General features: G+C 36.2%; 1 protein-coding gene across 2 annotated transcripts in view; it reads right to left on the bottom strand.

Annotated features, from left to right (window-relative positions):
• Positions 1–22719, bottom strand: part of ADAMTS20 (ADAM metallopeptidase with thrombospondin type 1 motif 20) — a 134158-nt gene that overhangs the window by 22240 nt on the left and 89199 nt on the right. For both annotated transcript variants that reach the window (XM_031462728.2, XM_031462727.2), the window contains exon 29: positions 8529–8696. In XM_031462728.2, the coding sequence (XP_031318588.2) occupies positions 8529–8696 (168 nt within the window). The remainder of the gene's footprint in view (positions 1–8528; positions 8697–22719) is intronic.

The following is a 22719-nucleotide window of genomic DNA, read 5'->3' on the forward strand; positions in this document are numbered from 1 at the left end:
AGTACCTACTACAGCTTGGGGATCCAAATAATTGCTCATTTGTTGACTCATGATTATATTTCAAAGGACAAGTGTTTGGGGAAACTGATGGCATAAGCCTACTTAGACAACCTGTCTTAACCTTTCCAGGTCTTGTTTTTCTTCTCTGTACAAAGAAGATCCCGTGTTACTTGTAAAATTTCATAGAACACGTCCCATGCATTTATTCCTGACGGCAGTTCTACAAAGGAGGTCCCGGGGCTGAGACTCAGAGATGTTAAGTTACTTGCCTGACCTGAGCTGCTACCTCGAGTCAGTGGAGAAGCAGGTTTAAGCTCACTTCTTTTTTTTAATTAATAAATCAATTTTCAAATCGATTCATTAATTAAAATTGATTAATTTTTAAATTGATTAATTAATTATTTAATTGAAGTATAGTCAGTTACAATGTGTCAGTTTCTGATGTACAGCATAATGAACTCTCACTGCGCTGCCTCCCGGGGATAGAGAAGGACCGGGCAAAGTCTCAGGGCTTTTTCAGCTCTACAAGGCCGGGTCATAAAACAACAGAGCTTGACCACAACCAAGAGCTGTGATGCCAGCATTAATAAAGTGTGGAGAATGTCTTGGGGTATTTATTTCGTTTGTGAGCTTGGCTTTGAGACTCTTTGTTATTCCAGAAGGGATTGGAGGTCATACTAAGTGTTATGTGGAACCTCATCTCTGTTCCCAACTGTGACATTATAAGGGTAAAAATTCGGGTTTTTCACTGAGGTGTCTATTTCTGCAGGAATCCCAGAATAACTAATTTCTTTTTTCCCTAACAATAAATATTTATCTGCAGAATATAGTTTTACCATGAATCAGAAAAAGAAATGAAAGCCCACAAAAGTTAAGAACTTAGTTCACCTGGTAGACTCGCGTTCCTCTTACAGCATTTTTACTTGAAAGCTACTTTCAAATTTAGTTTTTTTTCTTGTGTGTATAAGTGACAACCAGGGAATTAAAAAGAATTTTTATATATTTTTTAACTTATGAAGAACTTATACACCTCTACCCAGCTTACTTTTATTTACCCTTATTTTCTGCTTAAGCAATTAAATTTGGCCACCCCTTGAATGTTTTCACAAAAAAGGCGTGGCTCTTTTGTGCGGACACAATAATAATTTACAGGGTACTGTGTGCAGGGCACAATATTACTCAGACTGAGATGTCAGGATGGAGGTCAGCTTATCTGAACCTCTCATGGAAACGTTTAGCCTATAAAATAAGGCTCCTTTTTCATTTTCCAGGAATAATTTCAGAAATATAAACTAGATTTGGAAAATTCCCTACCTCTAAACCTAAAAAAACAAATTCCTGAAAAAAAAGATTCAGAAAACACAGCTTAGCAGGAAATTCTTTTTTTTTTTTTTTTTTTTTTTTTTTGATTGGAGGGACTGGGGATTGAACCCAGGACTTAATGCATGCTAAGCATGCACTCTACCACTGAGTGATACCCTCCCCCTTAGCAGGAAATTCTGTCGGACAAATACAATTTTCTATAGTTCAATAATCCACAGTGGCTTATTGGCCCTTTGACCATAGTAGGCATTTAGAAGAATCCATTGAGACTATGGGTAGCTACTATTGTGAACCTCACCCTAAAGGCAAACAAACAAACAAACAAACAGAAACCTTGGACCACTGCTTAGAAGAACACAAGTAGCTTTTGTTTTTCAGGCTTTTTTAGAGATAAGAGTACAAAAGAGTCAATTGATGTGATTTAAGATTTGAGCAGAGAAGAGAATTCATCACTTAAAAGAAATAATTCTTGGCCTGATGTCATCAATAACCCCTTGCTGCCAAATGCAATAAAAACTTCACGTCTTTTCTTAGTTAATCTCGCTGACATGTTCAGCATCGCTGGCAGCCTCCTGTTGAGTGTTTTGACTTCTCTGATGAATCCCCCTCTGGTTGCAGGGACTCTCCTCTTCTTACCTTGCTCCTTCTTGGAGTCCTTAACTATTTCCTCTGCTCAGCCTTTACAATGTTAGCATCTCCCTGGCTTCTGTCTATTACTTGCTTCTTTTTACACCCCTGCGTCCTCTCTGAGCAATTTCTCCCAGGTACCCACGGTTTCTAAATCTGTTCCCTCCAGCCTTGATCATAATTCTGAGCTCTCCCTTTATATTTTCATGTATTTACCGGGATTTTTCATGTATTCACAAGAATGTCCGTGTGTTTTTCTGCAAAGATATATCCAAGGCACCTCAAATCCAACATTCCCAAAGCAGAACTCATTGCCTTTGCCCAGTCAGCTCCTTTCACTGTCCTCGATGCTGTGAAACTATGCACCCACTCTCACTTCCAGGGACTTATTAGAATGACCTCCCAGGGTACATCTCTAACTCCAAAATCTGCACCCTTATTTAACAGCTTTACAGAAACATGTATTTATGTAAAGGCATGTTAAATTTTATCTTTCTTAAAAAATCCAGGTAATTAATATGAAGGCAATGAGAGGCTATCATTACAAGTATTACACAAATAATTGATTGGCATGCACCAACTAACCACCACTGCTTAATTATTTGAGACAGGAAAAATCAAATTCCTATATATACATAAAGATACTATAACACTGCATAGACTAGCACTTCAAAGACTTGACAGTGGAAATGGAGATCGTAAATTTTAGTCAATCCACAGATACTGTAGCCATTTTAGCTATTATAAAGCAGAGACAGAGAAGTGTTAGAATGTACATTGGAAAAATGGGTTCATTAAGACTGATTTACTCTGCTATTTAATAAACAATTGCTTAAAATGCAAATAGTAAAGCCCTCTTTTGATGCATTTTTTATGATTTCTTATTAATGGATTAAGGTTTTGATGTTATTATAGTCAGATATTTGTAAGTATAGTTTATTTTAAGTGAATCAATAATGTAGCTGTAGCAGAGGATTTTGAATTAGAGAAGACTTTCAGAATATCTAATCCCAATTCCTCTTCAATTCTGAAGTCCATTTTATAGCAGTGGTGAATGAATGAACATCAAACCTACCCATACTTCCCTAGCCATATCCTGAAAGCAATCATTTCAGTTTTGGATGACTCTGAAGTTAGCAGATACTCTCCTATATTGAGTTGAAATATTATTCCATAAATTTTTACTCACTGCCCAGAATCTGTCCTCCTTACTAACAGAGAACAAATATATACTTACTTTCATGTGAGAAAGTACAAAGGTGTGAGGTCTGGAACAGTGGCAGCTATTTTGTGACCATTAGGAGCTGATCAACAGAGTTACAAAAATGCCAATCCAGTAGGCAGACATTGTGGAGCTACTGAATCAAATGTAAAACCAGTGACCTTCTGGTTTTGTTATGTAAAGAATAAATGTCATTGAGTTTAAGCCACTAATAATCAGGGCTTTTCCTACTTGCAACAGCAGAAGATAATGGAACTGATGTAGAATAGTTATCACAATTTGATTGTGCTTCTCTGGGGATTTGGTCATTTGTCAAGACTATTCTCGAGGATTTGGTAATTGGTCAAGACTTGTCAAGTCTGGGTCCCAGAATGGGTACTACTCCAAAAATCTGACCAGAATCTATTAGTACAAAGATTTGAACACTCTTTATCTATTAATGTAGCCTAATATGTTACTAGTGATTTAAGTGACTACACCATATTTAATACATGATCAATTAAAGCCTCCACTATTTTCCTACGATGTGTAAAATCTTTATCTATCTTAAATTTATGCAACAGACTTTTTTATACATAAAGAAGCCTGCAACGAACTCAACACAACATAGAAATTACATTTCTGTTGAATGCATTGCTGTTTGCAGTGCAGTGACAGTCTGCAATGACTGATTTTAGGTGCCTTGTAAGAGGGGTGATACGTGGCTAAGGAAGTATAAAGATGAGTTCGTGTAGTGGGAGGATTTAGCTCAGTGGTAGAGTGTGTGCTTAGCATGCACGAGGCCCTGGGTTCAATCCCCAGTCCCTCCATCAAAATAAATAAATAAAAACCTGATGACCCTGCCCCCTTAAAAAAGAGCAGTGTATAAATTAGGGAACATGGATAATTTTTTTTAAAAGATGAGTTCATGTATGATGATAACAATAAAATAATTCTGATGGTAACTGCAGAAGGGAAAGCTCTGATAAACCAGAGTTCAGGTGCTCACCTCACCTCTACCCCACTTCCTGGCCTGAGATCAGCACAAGCGATTAAACGCCTTTAAGCTGCAGTTTCCTCATCTGCATGATGAATAATGCCCACGGTTGTGAAGAACGCAGAGGTCTCTCCCCCAGTGTCAGGAAGTGAGTGTCCCTGGCTGCTTCCTTCCTATCCCCACTGTTTCACTTTACTTAAAGAGATGCAATTATTTCTGCCTTGAAAAGTTTCTCAACATGGGTCTCAAACCAAAGCATGTTAGTCGTCTCAGTCCACTCAAAAACAGAGCATCTTAAGTCTCAAAAAAAGAGGACAAAGGAAAAGAGTTAACAGGCAGCATAGAAATGCATAAAACAGTATTGCTGGCACCAGCTAGAAAGGATGCAGAAGCAGAGTTTACCCAGCTCCAAGCGAAAAGACATCCTTCCTGCCTGACCCTGGGCTCCAGCCTGTCTTCCTGGAGGAAACTTCACTTAACTTGGCTATTAAGATGAAGAGGTGCTGGGTTCTTGGTCAGGACTTGTGGGACCTTAAGATTTACTATCTTTTTTAGATTATAGAAGACATATATGTACACATCAGAATTTTTAAAATATGGAAATACAGATTTATATATTTATGTATTTTGGAAATACAGAAAATATGGAATTACAGGAATACAAAATCACTTAAGCATGCCCACCTTTAGCATATAGTTCCCCCGACCCCCAATTTTTTTCAGATTAGGGACTTTGAGAAAGATGGGCACGAGCCCATAGATTTGTGAGATTTTTGGAATTCTCATCACCTTTGTTTCCAGCTCTGATCTTAAAATATTAGAAAGAAAATGATGGGCCCCTGAGAAGGGAACCGAGAAACTGGCAGCTGCCACTTGGCTCCAGTCAATAGGGTCACGTGAGATTCTTTAGGTATCTTTCTAAGTGGTCCTGCAGGTTTGCTATGATCGAGGGGAGGTGAGAATTCTAGATGTGTTTTTTCTTTTGAGCATAAAGACCACACTAAACTGAGTAGAGGGGACATGAGACAATGAGGAATCTAACACCATGTTAGCCTTAAAAATGTGAATTTATAGGTGAAGCTGGTATTCCCAAATACATAAATACAAAATTAAGTAAAAACAAACAAAAAAGTTCTCGGTCCAGAAAGGAAAGGATGACACTTTTTTCTTTTCCTTTTTAAAATTTCTTTTTGGGGGGTGGTAATTAGGTTTATTTATTTACTTATTTATTTAGTGGAGGTGCTGAGGATTGAACCTAGGACCTCATGTGTGCTCAGCATGCGCTCTATCACTGAGCTAAGCCCTCCCCTGGGACTCTTTTTTTCTTTTTAAATGATTTTAGTATTTATTTTGCCTCCAAAGGTGTCCATCTACACCCAGAGGACAAAGGTCCCTACATATGCATATCTGTTCCTGTTTAGCAGCAGTCATTAAAACACATGATGAAATCTTTTCATTGAACAAATTATATCAAATACAAAATTAAGAGTGTTGCTTCAAAACTCGCCGCAGCATCTCTGTGGTCACAGTTTGCCAGATGAGACTCTCCATTTGCGGTACAATGTAAAACAGTAATAAAATGAAATTATTTTATAGCGCGTGAGTATATTAAAGCAACATTACAGTTTATGCAGTCAGAGCAAAGTAGCAACCAGTGATTATCTCGTAACTACCCCTGAAATTACACTTCCGCTGAATATATGATTATATGCAGTGCAGTGACAGCCTGCAATTGTTAACTGCATGTGGGTAGTTTCTATAGAATAAATCAAAAGCCAGCGACTTCACAAGTGGTCATTTGTGTCTGGAAGAGACTGGGGGACTGTGTGGGTGTATGAAGCTAATGTCTATGATGAGGAAAACCGACTCAAAGAGAAGAAAGCAGACTCTGTACAAAAGCATCTCTGTCTTTTATACTTTTTACAAATTCGTATCTGTATCTTAGAAACCCCTGCGATACGTTCCCTTAGTGAATCTTATATAATTCCATAGTTGGTAGTAAGCCAAGGCTAAGCTGTTAGCACTGATGGTTGATTCACTGTGGCGGGGCTGGAGGTCAAGGGTCAGAAAGTGTCCCTCGTGACCAGCAATCACATCAGCTGCAAGGCAGCAAAAGAAACCCCGGGATCAACAGGGAAGCGTGTGTCCAAAAAGCCGAGTCTCTCCCACGTCCACGACTAGCCCCCCCACAGCTCCTGCCGAGGTCAGGATTGAAGGACTCTGCCGTGTGCTGCGTTCAGTGCCTGTAGCCTGTCTCCGCCTCTCAGGGAGAGCTACTTTGCCATTATTCTGCCACATCTTAGTCCAGATAAAGTAAGGCAAACCCCCACTTCAAGCAAAACCACAGTATGATAAAGATATAGATTAAGAAATGGTAGGTCTTTAGTTTTGCAACTAAATCACAGTATGCAAAGTAAGATGTGTTTAGCTAGATACTAAGCTGGGTGCTTAGTGAACAAGACGTCCATTGTCTTGAAGGTCCTGTGGCCAGAATTAATGCTGAAGAAATAGGCCTGGGTTAGGCTTTAGACTTACCTCCTAAATACAATGATAAGTCATAGAAGAATTAAGGGACACAATAACATGATTTCTTCTCGAGCTCACCCCATATGCAAGTAATAATATGTGCGGGGAGGCCCTCGTACACCTGGAAACAGATGATGAAGAACTAGACTGGGATGGTTGCCATGGACAATCAAGAGTTACTTGGATGGGAGAATTGAGAGAAGCCAGGGAGTGACTAACTGGGGGTCAAGGAACAAGGACACAGAATGGACCCAGTGCTTCTTTCTTGAACAACTTAACTAGGTAGAAATGGCATTCACTAAATAAAGCAGGTTAATGGAAAACTTTTAAATCATGGCCTCTGCTAAACCACGAAGAATAAATCTATTTACTTTACCAAAATTCAACATAGAAGCAAATACACACACACACACACCACACACACACACACACACATGCACACAAACATATTTTGTTTTCAATTAATTTATTTTAGAAAAATGAAGGTTTACAATTGGTGCCTTAAGGCAGGATATCATGAATTCAACAAGTTGGTAATGCAGACTTTCACAAATCTTTATAGATTAGTCCAAAGAAAAATTTTTTTGCCCACTCTTGGACTCAGACACACTCAGAAAAATATATATTTATAAAAATAAAATGGCAAACCTAATCCTACCAACAGATAGCCTTAACATCCTGCATTTATTTGAACAATTTCTGCATAATAAGATTAGCTGAGTGATTTTTCCCCATCCCACCTCCATATCGTATGAAGCAATGATGAAAATATTTAAATCACTTTTTGCAAAATCAAAACCAAAAAAGTATCTGAAACTAAACACAAGAAACATCAACAAGATAAAAAATCCACTAAAAAAGAAGTTGATTTTTATTTTGAGATGAAAAGCAGGGATATATTTGCCCCCAGGTTTCAGTTAAACATTAACCACAATTCTCAGCACCCTAACACTTGACAAGGCTGCCTCGTCTACACAGAAACCTGAGATGCCCACTGAATATGGTAGCTTTTTATTCAAAACCAATGGCACACTGACACTGTCGCTTTTAAAGTTGGTGCCCTGCACCAAGGCTCACATCTCATGGAGTGAATGATAAAAACTTAGTGGTCCAGGAGAACACCACTTTGAGCTCCCGTCTGAACCCCTATTTTCCTAACAGACAGAGCTCCGACATCAGACAGAGACAAGGAAGTTCCACCAGCAAAAGATGGATCCCCTAGTTTAGATTTTGAGCTCACTTCCCTGAGTATGTCAGGGCAAGTATCAATCGCCCTTTTTTTTTTGTAAACTGATCTCTTAGCCTTGCTCTGATCAATGTGTCAGCTTCATTGCTGCTGAGTCTTTCCAAGTGTGTCCACTCAGACCTTAGACCAGCCCAGGCTCCCGTGTTCTGTCACGTCCCTAACTCTAACCATCTCCAATTACCATCTGTCTGAAACTTACCAGTCCCTTTTCCAACTTGCAACCTTAGCTCAAATCCAAGACTTCGGTGTGGAAACAAGGCAGTTACTAAATACCTCATCACATATATTTTACTGTTAGACCACCTGGAGTAATATTATAATCATCAGTAGCCTCCTTAGCATTCAGTAACAGAATCTCTTGTAAAGTTTACAGGCACACACACACAAAAAAAATCAAAGGACTAATTTGTTACTAAACTATGAACTTAGCAAACGTGTTAACACTGTGCAGTATTAATTCAGAGCATAGCACAAAAAAAATGTGTAATGGAATAAAACACATTTAGTGGAGTAAAACTTTCAAGGTTATTTAAAGCATACAAAATGAATTCAGATTTTCTTTTTAATGCAAAAAAAATGCATATATAATCATAAAACACGTTACATACCTCCTTCCATCTATTGGCTTTCCATGAAGGGCATCTGACAGATCTACAAGCTTTATGAGTTCGAGGTTTCTGTAGATGACTGCAATATTTTTCTTCTAATTTCCCATGGAATTGGTCAATGCAAAGCACTTCACGGTACTTTAAACCTTTACCACAAGAGGCTGAGCACTGGAAAATAAATATGAATGCACTTGATTCATTTTATCTGGATTAATTTATCCACAAGATGTGTAAAATGAGGCAATCAAAACATCATTGCTTTGATATTTTCATCAAGATATACTTCTCATGAGATAATTTTAAATTTACCAATCCGTCCTGGACCCTCAATTGATGTTGATATCATGAGGTGCCCATTTATTCTATTTAAAAAGTATTGATTGTTTACCAGATACCAAGTACTCTTCTGGTGCATAAATGCTTTAGTTCTTTTAAGGGTAAAGACTATTTGAAGTTAACTTCCTTTGTCACCTGTAGTCCAATAAAACTTGCTTTCAATTGTGTATGGTCACCACCTATACTATTTTTAACCCCATACGCCTTGGCACACTGCAGAGTGTGTTTTGGATGTTTTAAAAAAATACAAAGATCTCTCCATGTGGGAAACTATGATTGAAAAAGCAGAAAACTGATTTTTTAAATGTGCAATTCAGTTCTGGTTTGGCTTTGGCATCAATCTGAAAACTGTATCCCTCCATCACCAACCCTCCAAAATATTTAGTAAAAAACGAACTAACTAAAATCTCTGTGAAGATGTAAGTAAAACAATGATTTGACTTCATTTTTCAACGAGTTACCATTTTATGAGTGAGGCCAGTGCTGAGTAGAGGAAAGGGCTTGGACCCCGGCACTGAGTGAATACCAGGTCTGCCACTTCCTAGCAGGGACTTTAGGCGTATTTCCTCCCCGTCCAAGCCTCGGTTTCTCCATTTATAAGATAATTACACCAATATTACAGGTTCATTATGAAGAGTAACAGGAGATAAAGAATATGAAATGTCTAATCTAGTCTTGCTACCCATGGAGCATCCTCAGTAAATAGCAACTTCCTCTGCTACCATTTTCCTTCGTAGAGTCTCAGGATGCTGACAATTTTCAGCATGATCTATGTACCAGGGAAAAGTCAAGCTAAGAAGACATGGATTCCAGACAACTCATCTCATTCCTCTGAGACAGCTGCTCACATATGGTTTCATTTAGAAACATATACTGAGTTGTGAGACCATTAGATAATATATTATGGGTTTTATGTATATTATGAGTTCAAAGACTGTTAGACCATCTAATATAGACTATTAGATGCCTAAAATATTTTAAATTTAAAAAATTAATAGTTGGGGGATAAGTTACCTTTTTATATTATCTGCAATACTATATCCCATTTGTGTAGGTAACCAGTTTAAGTTGGTGCCTTGATTATTAAGACTTATTACCGTATCTGAGATGTTCTCTTCCCGTTAACACTTACATTCTTAGTTATGACTTGGGACATATTTAATTCTGTGCAAATTGCTAATGGATCTTCAAAACTTGTAGTATGTGTACACGCTTTCCCACTATTAACCTTCTCTTTTGGATCCACCTTTATGGGCTACTCCTCCAGGCCACTTATCTTGGGCACTTCCCTGCCTATTTCTTGACTTCATTGTTTATTTTTCAAAAAGTACAACATATTTTATACTAAAACATCACACACTATCAAGTACTAGACATCTATTATCAGGGAGTATACGTACATGTTCACTCATAGAAGAATGCTTTTCTCAAGTGCATATTATTTTTTCTAACTTTAATTTTAAAAAATTGTGACCTTTTGAACAAAAGAGCATTCATTACTCTCCCTGATAGTCCCATTGAAAAAGTAATCAATACTGTGACTGTTCATGATATAGCACACTAGTACTTATGGAAGATGGGGAAATACTTACTATTTTATTTATTTTATGACTATTACTGAGTTTCTACCGTATACCAATGGTAGCATATAAATAGAGATTCATTAAACATCTTTTTCCTTTGTCCTCAGTTTATCCTCAATGTGCTAAAAATCTAAATAATACATACCACCTATTAAATGAATAATGCCAGAGTACATCTTAAATACTATTAAATCCAATAAAGACCAGAATAAAAACACTACAAGACACTTAAAACCATCAAAATAATAAAAATAATGAAATAAAATTATGATTGAATTAAGAAATTCATGAAAAATAGCCATTTGTTTACAGGATATTTGGTAAGTGCTCAAGGAGACGTGATATTTAAACTCAGTCTTGAAGATGTAGCTTTGCTGATTTACAAAGATGGATGATCCTATAAATTTGATTGATATGCCTTATCTAAACATTGCCCATGTGTCTCTGTCTTGCAAAAACCTCATAGTTCTTTTATCAGCGCCAAGAGTCTAAGAATCACATAGTAAACATGCAGTAAATTGTTGATGTTTCTGATAAGAATGACCAATTCATTTACAAAACTATGTAGCATAAGAGGAGACATTAGAGGGGGAAGGTGTAACTCAGTGGTGGTGTGCATGCCTAGCATGCCTGAGGTCCTGGGTTCAATCCCCAGTGCCTCTATTAAAAAAATTAAACAAACAAACAAACAAACCTAACTACCTCCACTAACCCTCAAAAAAGAAAATAATAGAGACATTAAAGATTCTATTTTAGAATTCAACACTACATTTTCTCTGTAACTAACATCCATGAGTGAAACGTCAACTTGGACATTGTGGTCCACCACCAAAGTTAAGACTGTTCTTCACAAAACTGGATAGTGTCTCCTACTCTAACTCAAAGTCATCTTTGATTCTTTCTCTTCTTTGTTATTCTAACCCGTAACCAAGACAATTGTTAAACCTAATTTTAAACACTGCTTTTTTTTTTTTGCTCAGGGACTGACAATGGATTTCTGGTGTCTCTAATAGTAAACCAAAACTTAAGACTCTTACCTGCTTTCTTGATCCACCAAACGTCAGCCAACATTTCCAACTTTACATTCTGTTACTTTTCAACACGCAACCTTTGCTCTACTTAGGCATAATATAATTACTTTCTCTTTAATCTGACATAGTCACTCAACAACAGAGCCTAATTCATACTGTATCCTTTTACCTCAACTAATTACCTCCCCTGGTACTTTCTAAATAGTAGTTATTCTTAAAGCTCTAATTCAACCCCATGTCTAGGGTGAATATAAATCAATCTTTAATTTCTCTGAATTCTTCTGTCTCCCTCTGTTTTTAGCACTCCATCATTTCCTATTTTTGTCACATGCTTTATCTATCCAGCCTTTTGGAGGTCCAGGACCATTTAGATCACCATATCACCCACAAAGTGACAGGTACAATAAATATCAGATTATAAATTGATGCTGATCCTTGGTGCAAGCAATTCTTGCTTGTTTTTATTAAGCCCTAAGATAATTTATTAAAACATCTTAAATTCCATGGAATATATTTATTGGTTATTAAACTCAAAGTCCTTTAGGAAAGATAGACAAACAGTAAAAAAATCAAAGAATCGCAAAATAAATTATGCTTTGGTTACACTTTTACATTCTCTTCCCCCAAGATCTAAAGAGGAATAAGTACATTATTTTATCATGTCTGATGAATTCCATGTGGGGATTTAAGTGAAAAAGAATATATTATGCAACGAATTATGTTTTAGTTGGAAGGAGGCGGGTGTAAGGTAAATAACTAGTGAAATGTTACACTGCTCCTCTCAAATCACAGTACATTCTGAATTGTAAAGTTTCCACAAAGTAGCTCAACTGGTAGAAAGACCTAAACATGGCAATTCTTTTCTCTGGAACCCCAGCAATTTGGGGGAGGGGGTTGTTTTTCTCTATTTTACATTCCTGATACCATGCTATTCCCTTGAAGTTCTATTAACACTGCATAATTCATTTCCAGCATCCTTACCCAAATTTTTTTTCTTTAAAAATCACCTCTGGCATCCTTTGTTGACTGTCTTAACTCTTTGTGAGATTTTTTTCATGACTACAAAGGAGCGGTAGCTATCAGTAGCTCTGAAATGCAAACAATTTCAGAAGTGATGACATTAAATACAAATAACCTCTATTGACTATTTCTATCAATTAGGTGAAGACACATGCCTATTTAAGGAAAACAAGGCATCTGAAATAAATACAGAATTTACAAGCTCTAAAAATGCAATAGAATATCCAGAATTGTGCAGGTTAGTTGACACATTCAGTCCCAAGATGGAGAGTTGGAATTAACTAGTCTATGCGAACAGGATTAACATTGGAACACATCTATTCTTGTTTTTAAAGTGAAGTTGTACATAATTACAGAATAAGATTACCTCTGATATTTGAGGTGAGGATTATCGCTTTGCTTGTTTACATATTAGGGATGCTGTGGAAGAATGAATGAATTGACAATTTGTCAGAAACTTGTTTATTAATTTAATTCTAGAAGCTTAAATTGCAAAACAAAATAAAATAAACAAAGAAAGTTTATTTAGCTCCAGTTCTAGGAAATGGAAACCTTGGGGTCTGCATGTGTGTGTGTGTGTGTGTGTGTGTGTGTGACTCTCATAAACTATTATCATGATCTTGGTCTCTTTTCTCTCTGGCAATAGGGAATGTGCTGATATTGGGAGATTAGTAGGTACCCTAATTAGCAACACAATAGCCCTGAAAAGTGTACTAGTTACTTTTGTCCTGCATAAATTGCCTTTTATAGACTCCAAGCTGGGTAACTATAGGGGATTTACATAATCTCACTCAACCTCTACTTTTCATATGTAATATTGGTAAAAGAATACCTATTTCATAGCGATGTCTGGGTCAAGGTTTGGAGAAAGGGATTTTTTAAATAAGAGAAATGGCCAAATTTGGAAAACTCTGAAGAATTTATAATGCTATAGCAAAACATAAAAAAAATTAAAATTAATAAAGAACAAAAAGAATCCAGCAGAACATAATTCTGGCTACATGAAGGACAAGTTTGAAAATGTCTCCCATAACATAAAAGACAATAGGAAGATGCCAGAGAGAGAGAGTATTGTTTCCTGGAAAACACTCTGCTCATTCCCAGCTCAGGACGTTTGCACATGTGATTTCCTCCAACCCCAACACCTTTCTTCCATTTCACCTCTACATCATACTGAGTTTTCAATCTCATTCCCTCTGCAAAACCGCCTTCCCTGATGTAAGGTATCTGATGCCCAACCCAGACCAGACGAGGTGTGGCCCTTTCAGAGTCTTTGTACCTCGATATGAAGTCATGTCCCATGTCTCTTTTCTCTGCTAAACTATACATTCTACTGGGAACAGATATATTGTAGGAAATCATGAAAAACTGAACGAACCCAGAATCACTTGTTCTTAATTTAATGTAGTATGAACCTTTCTTCTTCTCAAAGTAAGAAATAATTCCAGTGCACCATGAACCATGGTTCTTCTAAAATAATAGCTATTCCATTGGCAGCACACAAACTGGTTTTAGATGGTATGTTTTAAATTTAATGGTTACTTTACATAGGAAGAATGATCACCCTTAATTTTAGCTAGAAAGCTCCTTTAATTAGCTATTTGAAGAAGAAGAAGAAGAAGAAGAAGAAGAAGAAGAAGAAGAAGAAGAAGAAGAAGAAGAAGAAGAAGAAGAAGAAGAAGAAGAAGAAGAAGAAGAAGAAGAAGAAGAAGAAGAAGAAGAAGGAGGAGGAGGAGGAGGAGGAGGAGGAGAAGAAGAAGAAGAAGGAGGAGGAGGGGAGGGGGAGGGGAGGGGAGGGGGAGGGGAGGGGGAGGGGAGGGGAGGGGAGGGGAGGGGAGGGTGGAGGGGAGGAGGAGGAGGAGAAGAAGAAGAAGAAAAGAATCTAGCATTTGGTCCACTAAATAATAAGTGAAGTCAAAGTTAAGAGTAAGAATTAATGGGATCGATTTTAGTTAAGTTTGACTAGAAAAGTAGCTAGGCTGTAAGTTTGACTAGAAATGCCTATGTCACTTGCTACTGCACAGCGTCATCTATGGATGAAGGCATATATTTTTCTTTCTAAGTCCTCATGTAAACTTTAGCTAAATTACTCCAAGAATAAGTATTAAAATTAATATCTGACACCTTATATTAGACAATTAGTATTAGAAACACTTAAAATGAGAAAAGAGACCTAACATCAACTGTAAGTATTTTTATGACATATTTTTATGACTATCAAGATAAGCAACCAGTTAGTGAAAGCACAAATTTTAAAGAAAAACTTAACCATTCATATAGATTCTTGGTTTTTAATTTAAAATTTTCTAATTGATTTGATACATAGCCTAAATAATTTCCAGTTCTCTAAATGGACCTTCCATCAGTAAATTAGGCAATGACCCTGCAGTTTAAAGTGAGCAGAGGTCAGTTGGTCATCCAAGGTCAATTAATCAGAACTAGAAGTAACTTTTAACAATAAATCCACAGTTCCCTTAACATTTCTCTTTATTTTTTGATAAGGAAAATATCTAAAAGTAAACATATTTCAAAATTTGAGAAAACTATTGTAAACATTTCACTCCAGTTTATTCAATATGCTTTTTTCACAAATTATTTCAGGAATGGTTAAAAACTGTGGCATTTAGTTTTTTGAGCTTTCTGAAATAAATAAATGAATTAGAAGTAGATACAATAGTCATAATTTTTCTCCCTCGGTCATTTGACTTAATTTTAGTCTTCCAATGTTGTTGTTATACAAAAAAAATGACTAACAAGAAAACACAAAACTGAATTAAAATAAGTGAGTTACTATTAATCAATTTCACTTTGCTTTTCAAGATTTGGGGACTTGTCTGATTGTTTTTCGAAACACAATCCTTAAGTCATCAAGCAATCTGATGAAGAAACAAATTTTTACTTTCGCTCTCCATGTCACATCATCTCTGTTTCCTGACAGCATGGTCCACAGTCATCTGTTGAAAATGTAGAAGCTCACACAACCAGGTGACTAGATGTCATGTCTACCTGATTGCACTCTGTATGGCAGGCATTAGCTAATTTCCTCAGACAACCAAGGAACACCTGCTACCAAGTGACAAAAGGGTTCGCCCAGTCCTTTTGTTTTAGGAGAGCTAAACTCACAGAAATGCAATCATTACATATTATGAATCTAAATCCAAATACACTTTCTCATTACGAACCAGAAATCATTTCCATCAAAACAAGTGCAACTGAATAAGAAGCATCAATTTACAATGAATAAAACAGACTGGTTTTGAATTAAACGCAAATGTATCATAATAGCTAAAACATAATCAGTGATTTGAAGTCTCTCTCTTGAAAATGATCTGAGAGGATTAATTGTGGTTTTCTTAGTCTTAAGTGGCAATTCCTAAAGTATCAATAAATTTCTCACTTTAAGAACATGTATTATCTATTTTTGTTTTGATCTTTTCAAAACTAAACTGTTGTATGCTTCTGTAGCAAATTTAAATGACAAATTTTTCATGGAAAGTTTTTGATTATAGCTATTTTGCTAGAGAATTTTTTTAAAGTGGTGTTTTGATGATTATGATAAATGTCTTTATAACACTCTTAGGAAACAAAGGCTTTATCTTTGAAATGACATTTTACAAAGGGAAATGATACAGTTTCAGGTCAAAACAGACCAGAACCTAGATATTCTGTAGAATAAAACGCTACTGTGTATCCATGGATATGTATATTTAATTTTTTCTTTCTGATTTTTTTAAAAGTGTAACATTCTCTAAATAAAATGAAGAAGCTAAACAAACAAACAAAAACAGGCCAAATCTCAACCTCAGGAACAGCATGGTTTTCGAAATTTCAGGAAGCCAATGATAACTACACATCTAAGAAAAAATCCTCACTATAGAAAAATCTTAGCTATGAGTTCTACACAACTACTTTGTAACTGAGGGCATTCCCTGCAGTGGTGGAATACTATCTTAAATTGAGTTCCTAAATAATTATAGAAGTAAAACATTAAAGTAGTTAGAGTAAAAGAGCCAAAGTTTAGCAGAGTAGGGTATCCCTCTGCTTAAACAGAAACCAAAAAACTGACAAAACATGCGTATTAAGAGGAGAGTGTCAGTTCTGTAAAATAGAACTGCTACTGTTCCTTTAATTCAATGCACATGTGTGGCAAGAAGCAAGATACGAAATCTACCAACAGGGACCCCATTCATAGTATTTCCTGAAAGATTATACTTAGAGTTTTAAAATTTAATGGAGTTTGAAAATTGCCTTTTTAACCTGTTACAGACACTCCTTGACTATGTAGCTTTAATAATCCAAGGCAGCATTTTGTTTTAAAGATATTTACTACTGAAATATTTTGTTCTGCTGCATTGCAACTGATTATATTGAAAATTTGCAACTTCAGATATTAAACATTCTTTAAAAACCAGGCTTATTCGCAAAAATGTTTGGGTCCCAACTTAAAGGACAAAGAAATATATGTTTAAAAACAAACATATCCAGTAAACTTTCACTACATTCATATCATTGTAAAAATTATAACATTTTAATTTCTATTTCATGTTATAAAGTTTTATTTTTGAGTATATATGTATATATTTATGTACACATACATAATGGATTTACAGGTCTAAGCCAATAGATGCAACATGGTTATGTTAAGTATAATTCATTTGGATAATTCAATAGCAAGTAATACTTAAAGCTATTTTATAATTGTTAATATTTTCTAAATTATGACTATGGAAAAGTTTTGTGATTATTTTCATTTTCAAATGGAAAACATGAATCAAAATTGCAATAACTCATGCTAGTACTTTATACAGAAATTTTCACTAAAATAGTTTTCTACATGTAACTATCAGGAAATCAGAATGAAAAATCACCCCAGTAAATTACTAAAATACTCAGTTATTGGATTAGTTTTCTTCAGTAATAAGATTTGATAAACAATTATTACAAACCTACAAATGTGAGTTACTGAACTCAGCTTTATTTTGCTAGAAGCAACAGTAAATGTAATTCAAAATGTAAGCGCTATCTGCAGCAAAAAAAATTACTCAGGAAAAACTGCCATTAGTTTAAAGCTTATAATCTATTCTTTTGATTTTCTACAGATTGTGTGTACTACAAAGGAGTAGTGAACACTTCAGACCCCTCTATAAAATCTGTTTAGCAAGTGGAATTCATCTAAAGAGTTCCTGTGCAGAGTTTTTATTGACTCACTGAGTCACCCAAATTTTTACATTTATCTGGTGACAGGAAAAAAAAGTTATTGTCAATATGTGAATAATATAAGTCTTGTCTAATTTTAACAGTTCTTTGGGGGCCATTCTTGTGAATTTATTTTTTCTTGATGGCTTTCTACAAATCATAGCAACTGGGACGTTACTTTTGTTAGAAAGCACAGCACACTCCATGATGGAAACCCACTCCTATTTTATCCCCTACGAGCTTACATCCAGAACCCATAAGCATCTGCTTTCCTGGATGGAACAAAGCAGAAAACTATTCAGTATGGGTAGACCATAAAAAGGTAAAGAAATCAGAAAAATAAGCAAAGCATAACTTTTTTAACAAAAAATATTGACTTTCAAGGCATTACTTACTATGGTAACACTTACAAAATTCTTAAAATCAAGTGCCAGCAGAAGAACAGGACTTAACATTTCAAGTTTCTACAAATGCTTTCGTGCTAGCTGTGGGAGTTAACAGAAGTAAAGCCAAGAAGTTTGCTTTCAAGTCAGGTTGTAAAGGTCTGAAAAGGAATATGCACAGAGGACTCTCAGATGAGAAATAAAAGTGAGTTGTGCGAACGCTTTGATAAAAGTCACAGTTGAAAGAAATTAAAGGAACAATACCCATTGCACCTATTTCTGTCTATTCACCATATGCAATAAACGTTGTGAGGCAAGAATGTTTTAGAAATCAATGTCATATTTCTGTGAATTGAAGCTAATTTTAAAATTATCTTAATCTGGTAAAGAAAAAAATAAATTCTTCATGTTAAAATTTAAGGTGGGGTTTTATAGTTTTTACTAGTGAGGAGTGAAGGATAGAATAATAAAAAGGGCGTGGAGTTTGGCATCAGAGACCTACCCTTGAATCTCAGCTGTCAGCAGCTAAGCAGCCTTGGGCCAGACGCTCAAACTCGCTAAGCCTCAGTTTTTCTCATCATAAAGTGGCAATAATAACACCTACATCTCAGGGTAGCTGCAAGATTAAAGGTGATAATGTATGAATGACCCTGAAATAGAGCTCGACACCGTACTCTAAAGACATATTAAAACCTCTGTCCGCCTTTCTTTTTCCCCCTTTCCCAAATCCTGAGGAAATATAAAACAGGTCGTGAAGATACAGTCTGTGACCTGGACCTCTCTAGTCAATGCTTGAAGGGGACAGGGGAACTGTCAGATGCTCATACGTTTAGAGCTTATTCACTGTGAGATAAGGAAGGTCATCGTCTGGAGGGAATTCCAGTAAGACCCTGTCTTGTTCCCCCTGTAAAAAATTCTATTTACTCAGATGCTGAAAAACACATCAGACATACTTCAACTTATTTCAGAATGAAATAAGGGGAAAAGAAGCAGACCGGAAAGTAGACACATGGGCCAAAAATCTAACCACTGAGCTAAATCCTCCCTCCTCTTTTTTTTTTTAAATTTGTTAAATTTAAATTAAATTAAATTAACTTTTTTTTTTTTTTGGTGGGGGAAATAATTAGGTTTACTTATTTGTCTATTTTTAGGGGAGGTACTAGGGCTTGAACCCAGGACCTTGTGTATGCTAAGCATGTGCTCTACCACTTGAGCTATATCCTCCTCCACCCCTTTTTAAAAACTAATTTAATTTTGGGGAGGGGGGTGGTAACTAGGTTTACATATTTGTTTATTTTTAGAGGAGGTATTGGGGATTGAACCCAGGACCTTGTGGCTCCTAAAGTTAAGGTCTTGCCGATTTTAGCAAAGAAATGCTAAACAGAAGCCCGTATGAGCTCCTATTGTTGAGCCTGTTCTTTTGAGCCTGGACACTGAAGAAATGTCCATTGATGTGGGAGGGGCCATGCCTGGTATCTTCCCTTTTCCTAGGTGTGAAAATGCTCCTCAGGCCCGCGAATACACAGTAAGAAAACATCCCTCACGTGGAAGGATGCAAACTCTCTCTGGTTGTAGAACATGGAGCCATTTTTAACTAGTGTGGCAGCAAAAATTTCTTTTTATTCTTTCATTCTCCTAAAAAAGAATATATTCTCACAGAGCCCACATTACACAGTATAATTTGTGCCTTTTGATTCCCACACTGTATTTAATGATATCCCAAACAGAGTAATTAATCATTAATCTCACAAAATGCTTTATGGTTCTACCTATCGAATATTATTATATTTGGGTTTGTTTATGATGGATAATATCCATCTATGATGGATAATAATTTGTGAATATGTTCATTCCCTGAAAAAAACTACAGGCTAGAAATAGAAATGGTTCTACTGTGGGCAAAAGCCTTTTTCTGACTATTTTAATAATTGTACCGAAGTTCTCCTCCCCAGAAATCTGACCATTCGCCACAGTATTTTCAATTATGCATTTCTTTATATTTTGGAACTAGGTTAGAGCCATAATTCCTGCTATTAATAAATATCCCATTTAAAGAAACATTTGTGTCAAAAAATTATTTCTTTGAAATAATCTCTGTAAGTATATTCTTTGTTGTTGTTTTTAGTCTTTTTTTAAGCAGCTGTAATATGTCATATCTTCTGTCTCTTGATACATTTGTGTTTTCATCCTCCACAACTAGTGCTATGTAACTATCACTAACACATAGTAACTGCTGTGTAAATATCTACTGAATGAATAACTTAATAGAAATCCATGAAGATTATAAACTTAAAAGTCTGATAGTATCAAGTGTTGACAAGTATGTGGAGCAACTGGTATTCTCATACAACCCTTGGAAAACTGTCTGACACTATTTATTAAGCTTGAACCTTTGCATAAACTAAGATTCAACTCCTGTCTACCTTCCCAACAGATGGGCATACACATGCTCATCAAAAAACATAGGTGAGAGGTGGGAGGGCATAGCTCAGTGGTAGAGTGTATGCTTAGCATGCATGAGGTCCTGGGTCCAATCCCCAGTACCTCCATTAAAGTAAGTAAGTAAATAAATAAACCTAATTACCTCCCCCACAAAACAAAACAAAAAAATACAGTTGAGAGATGTTCATAACAGCATTATTTGTAATTCCTAAATTAAAAACAATTCCAATTGCTTGTCAAGTGGAGACTATTCATGTAAATTCATTTATTCATATAATGAATTTATTCATATAATACCAGAATGCAGTGAGGAACTAAAATTACATGCAACATGAATTTAATCTCAGAAATGTACTATTGTGACCCTCCCAAATTCTCTAAGTTCCACTTATATAAAGTTCAAAGGCAGGCAAACTTATCTGTGATATTTGATGTTGAAAAGGGGTACCTTGGGGGTGGATAGTGATTGCAAGGGGACACGTGAGGGAATTTTGGGGGTGCTGTTCTTGGTCTAGGTGCTGGCTACCCAGGTATTCACTAAAATTCATTGAACTGTACCTTTATGATTGTAAATGTTGCTGAATGTCACATTTCCATGAAGTTTATTTAAAGTAAAAAACAAACTCTAGTCCGAATTGATTTCTTTCTTCTACGAGAGTATTCTTGCTTCAGTAGATCTTGTGTCAGACTGTTCAATGTGTTATTATACAGATCTACTGCATTTGGATTTTTAGCTCTTGAGGAAAGAGAATTAGTACTTACTATTGGATAAGTGACAATAAAAAGCAAAATATAGAGAGTCGTTAATGGGCCCTATGGCCAACCACTTTAGTGATTATTCGAAATGATACTAAAAAATGTCCTCTTTAGATAGGCCCTCTTTTTATTTTAAGAAGCAAAATCTTAGAAATGTTAAGGAAATTCCTGAAGGTCACTCAGTTAAATAATAGCAGTTTTAACTCACACCTGGGTATTCTAATGCCGCAAATCTTAATCACAAGATCTAGGGTAGACTTAATGTTTAGTTTCAGCAGGCTTAAGAGTAGGAATATCGCTTCAAACCCTTCTGGGACATGAAAACTTACATTTCTCTTGGTGAAGTCAAGATTATAGTCTCTTACATGAAACGAATACAGAAGCAAGTTAAGCACCATGGAATGGGCCCCTCGATCTGCAGCTTGTAATCCTCGGCCTCTCAAATTCTCGACTCACTGCCCAAACTTTTTACCCTTGTCAAGCCCAAACTTGACTTATCTCAAAATTATCCATCATGACTTTTCTTAACTTTATCTTGACAAGGTACTTGATAAGATGTTCTCTTGTACATCTTTTCCTCCCATTTGCAAATGCTGTCTCCTCTTTTGACCAAAAATAGTCTCATGACTCTCTCCTCCACTGGCTGCTTCTGCTCCGCAGCGAGTGTTGTGAGTAATCTGTGAATATTAACAAATAACTGAACGGTCCCTAAATCATCACCCTAATCTTTTAGAAGAGCCCCGTCTTGGACTTCCCATCTCCACTCTCTCATATTTTCAATGTGTTTATATTTTATGGTGAGAATTTTCCAATGAATCTTCCTAAAACACTGCTCTGATACCACTCCAAAAAATTCAGTGTTTCTTTTTTATAAACTTATAGAATTTTTCCATTTTAGACTCTCTTAAGTATAATGCTTATTGGTCCTCCTGATATGGCCCAACTCCTATTTGTAACTTTATTCCCACCCCTTGTCTCTCACAAACCAACCTATGCTAGTGAAATTAAACTACTTTTTCTGGCCTCTGGTTTTGCTCAGGATGGCCTCCTAGCTGGTACCTCCTTTCCCAATCAAACCCCATCTATCCATCTAAAACCTCATGTTCCTCCAACTGGATGCATATTATCTGACTTTCCGTGACATCCATTTCTGCTTTGTTACTTTTGTGTGTGTGTGTGCTTAGTTCTTCCTGGACTGTGAGTCCTTTGAGGACAGTATGTCATTCTTATTCATCTTTAGCCTTCTTAGCTCAGTGCCTGTTACAACTGGGCTCCTAATCATCTTGAATGGATTGATGGGGATTTTTTAGGTGCCTCAGTGGCCACCAGTCCCTTCATGGTTACTTCCAAAGTCTCTGAGTTTCCCTGGGTCACAATGCAAAACATCAAAATTTCAGGGAGATTGAAAATAGCTCAGAGCCATCTTAGAGGATCACTTTAGAGC

This window comes from Camelus dromedarius, chromosome 11, assembly GCF_036321535.1.
Source record: "Camelus dromedarius isolate mCamDro1 chromosome 11, mCamDro1.pat, whole genome shotgun sequence".
NCBI classification, from domain to species: Eukaryota; Metazoa; Chordata; class Mammalia; order Artiodactyla; family Camelidae; genus Camelus; species Camelus dromedarius.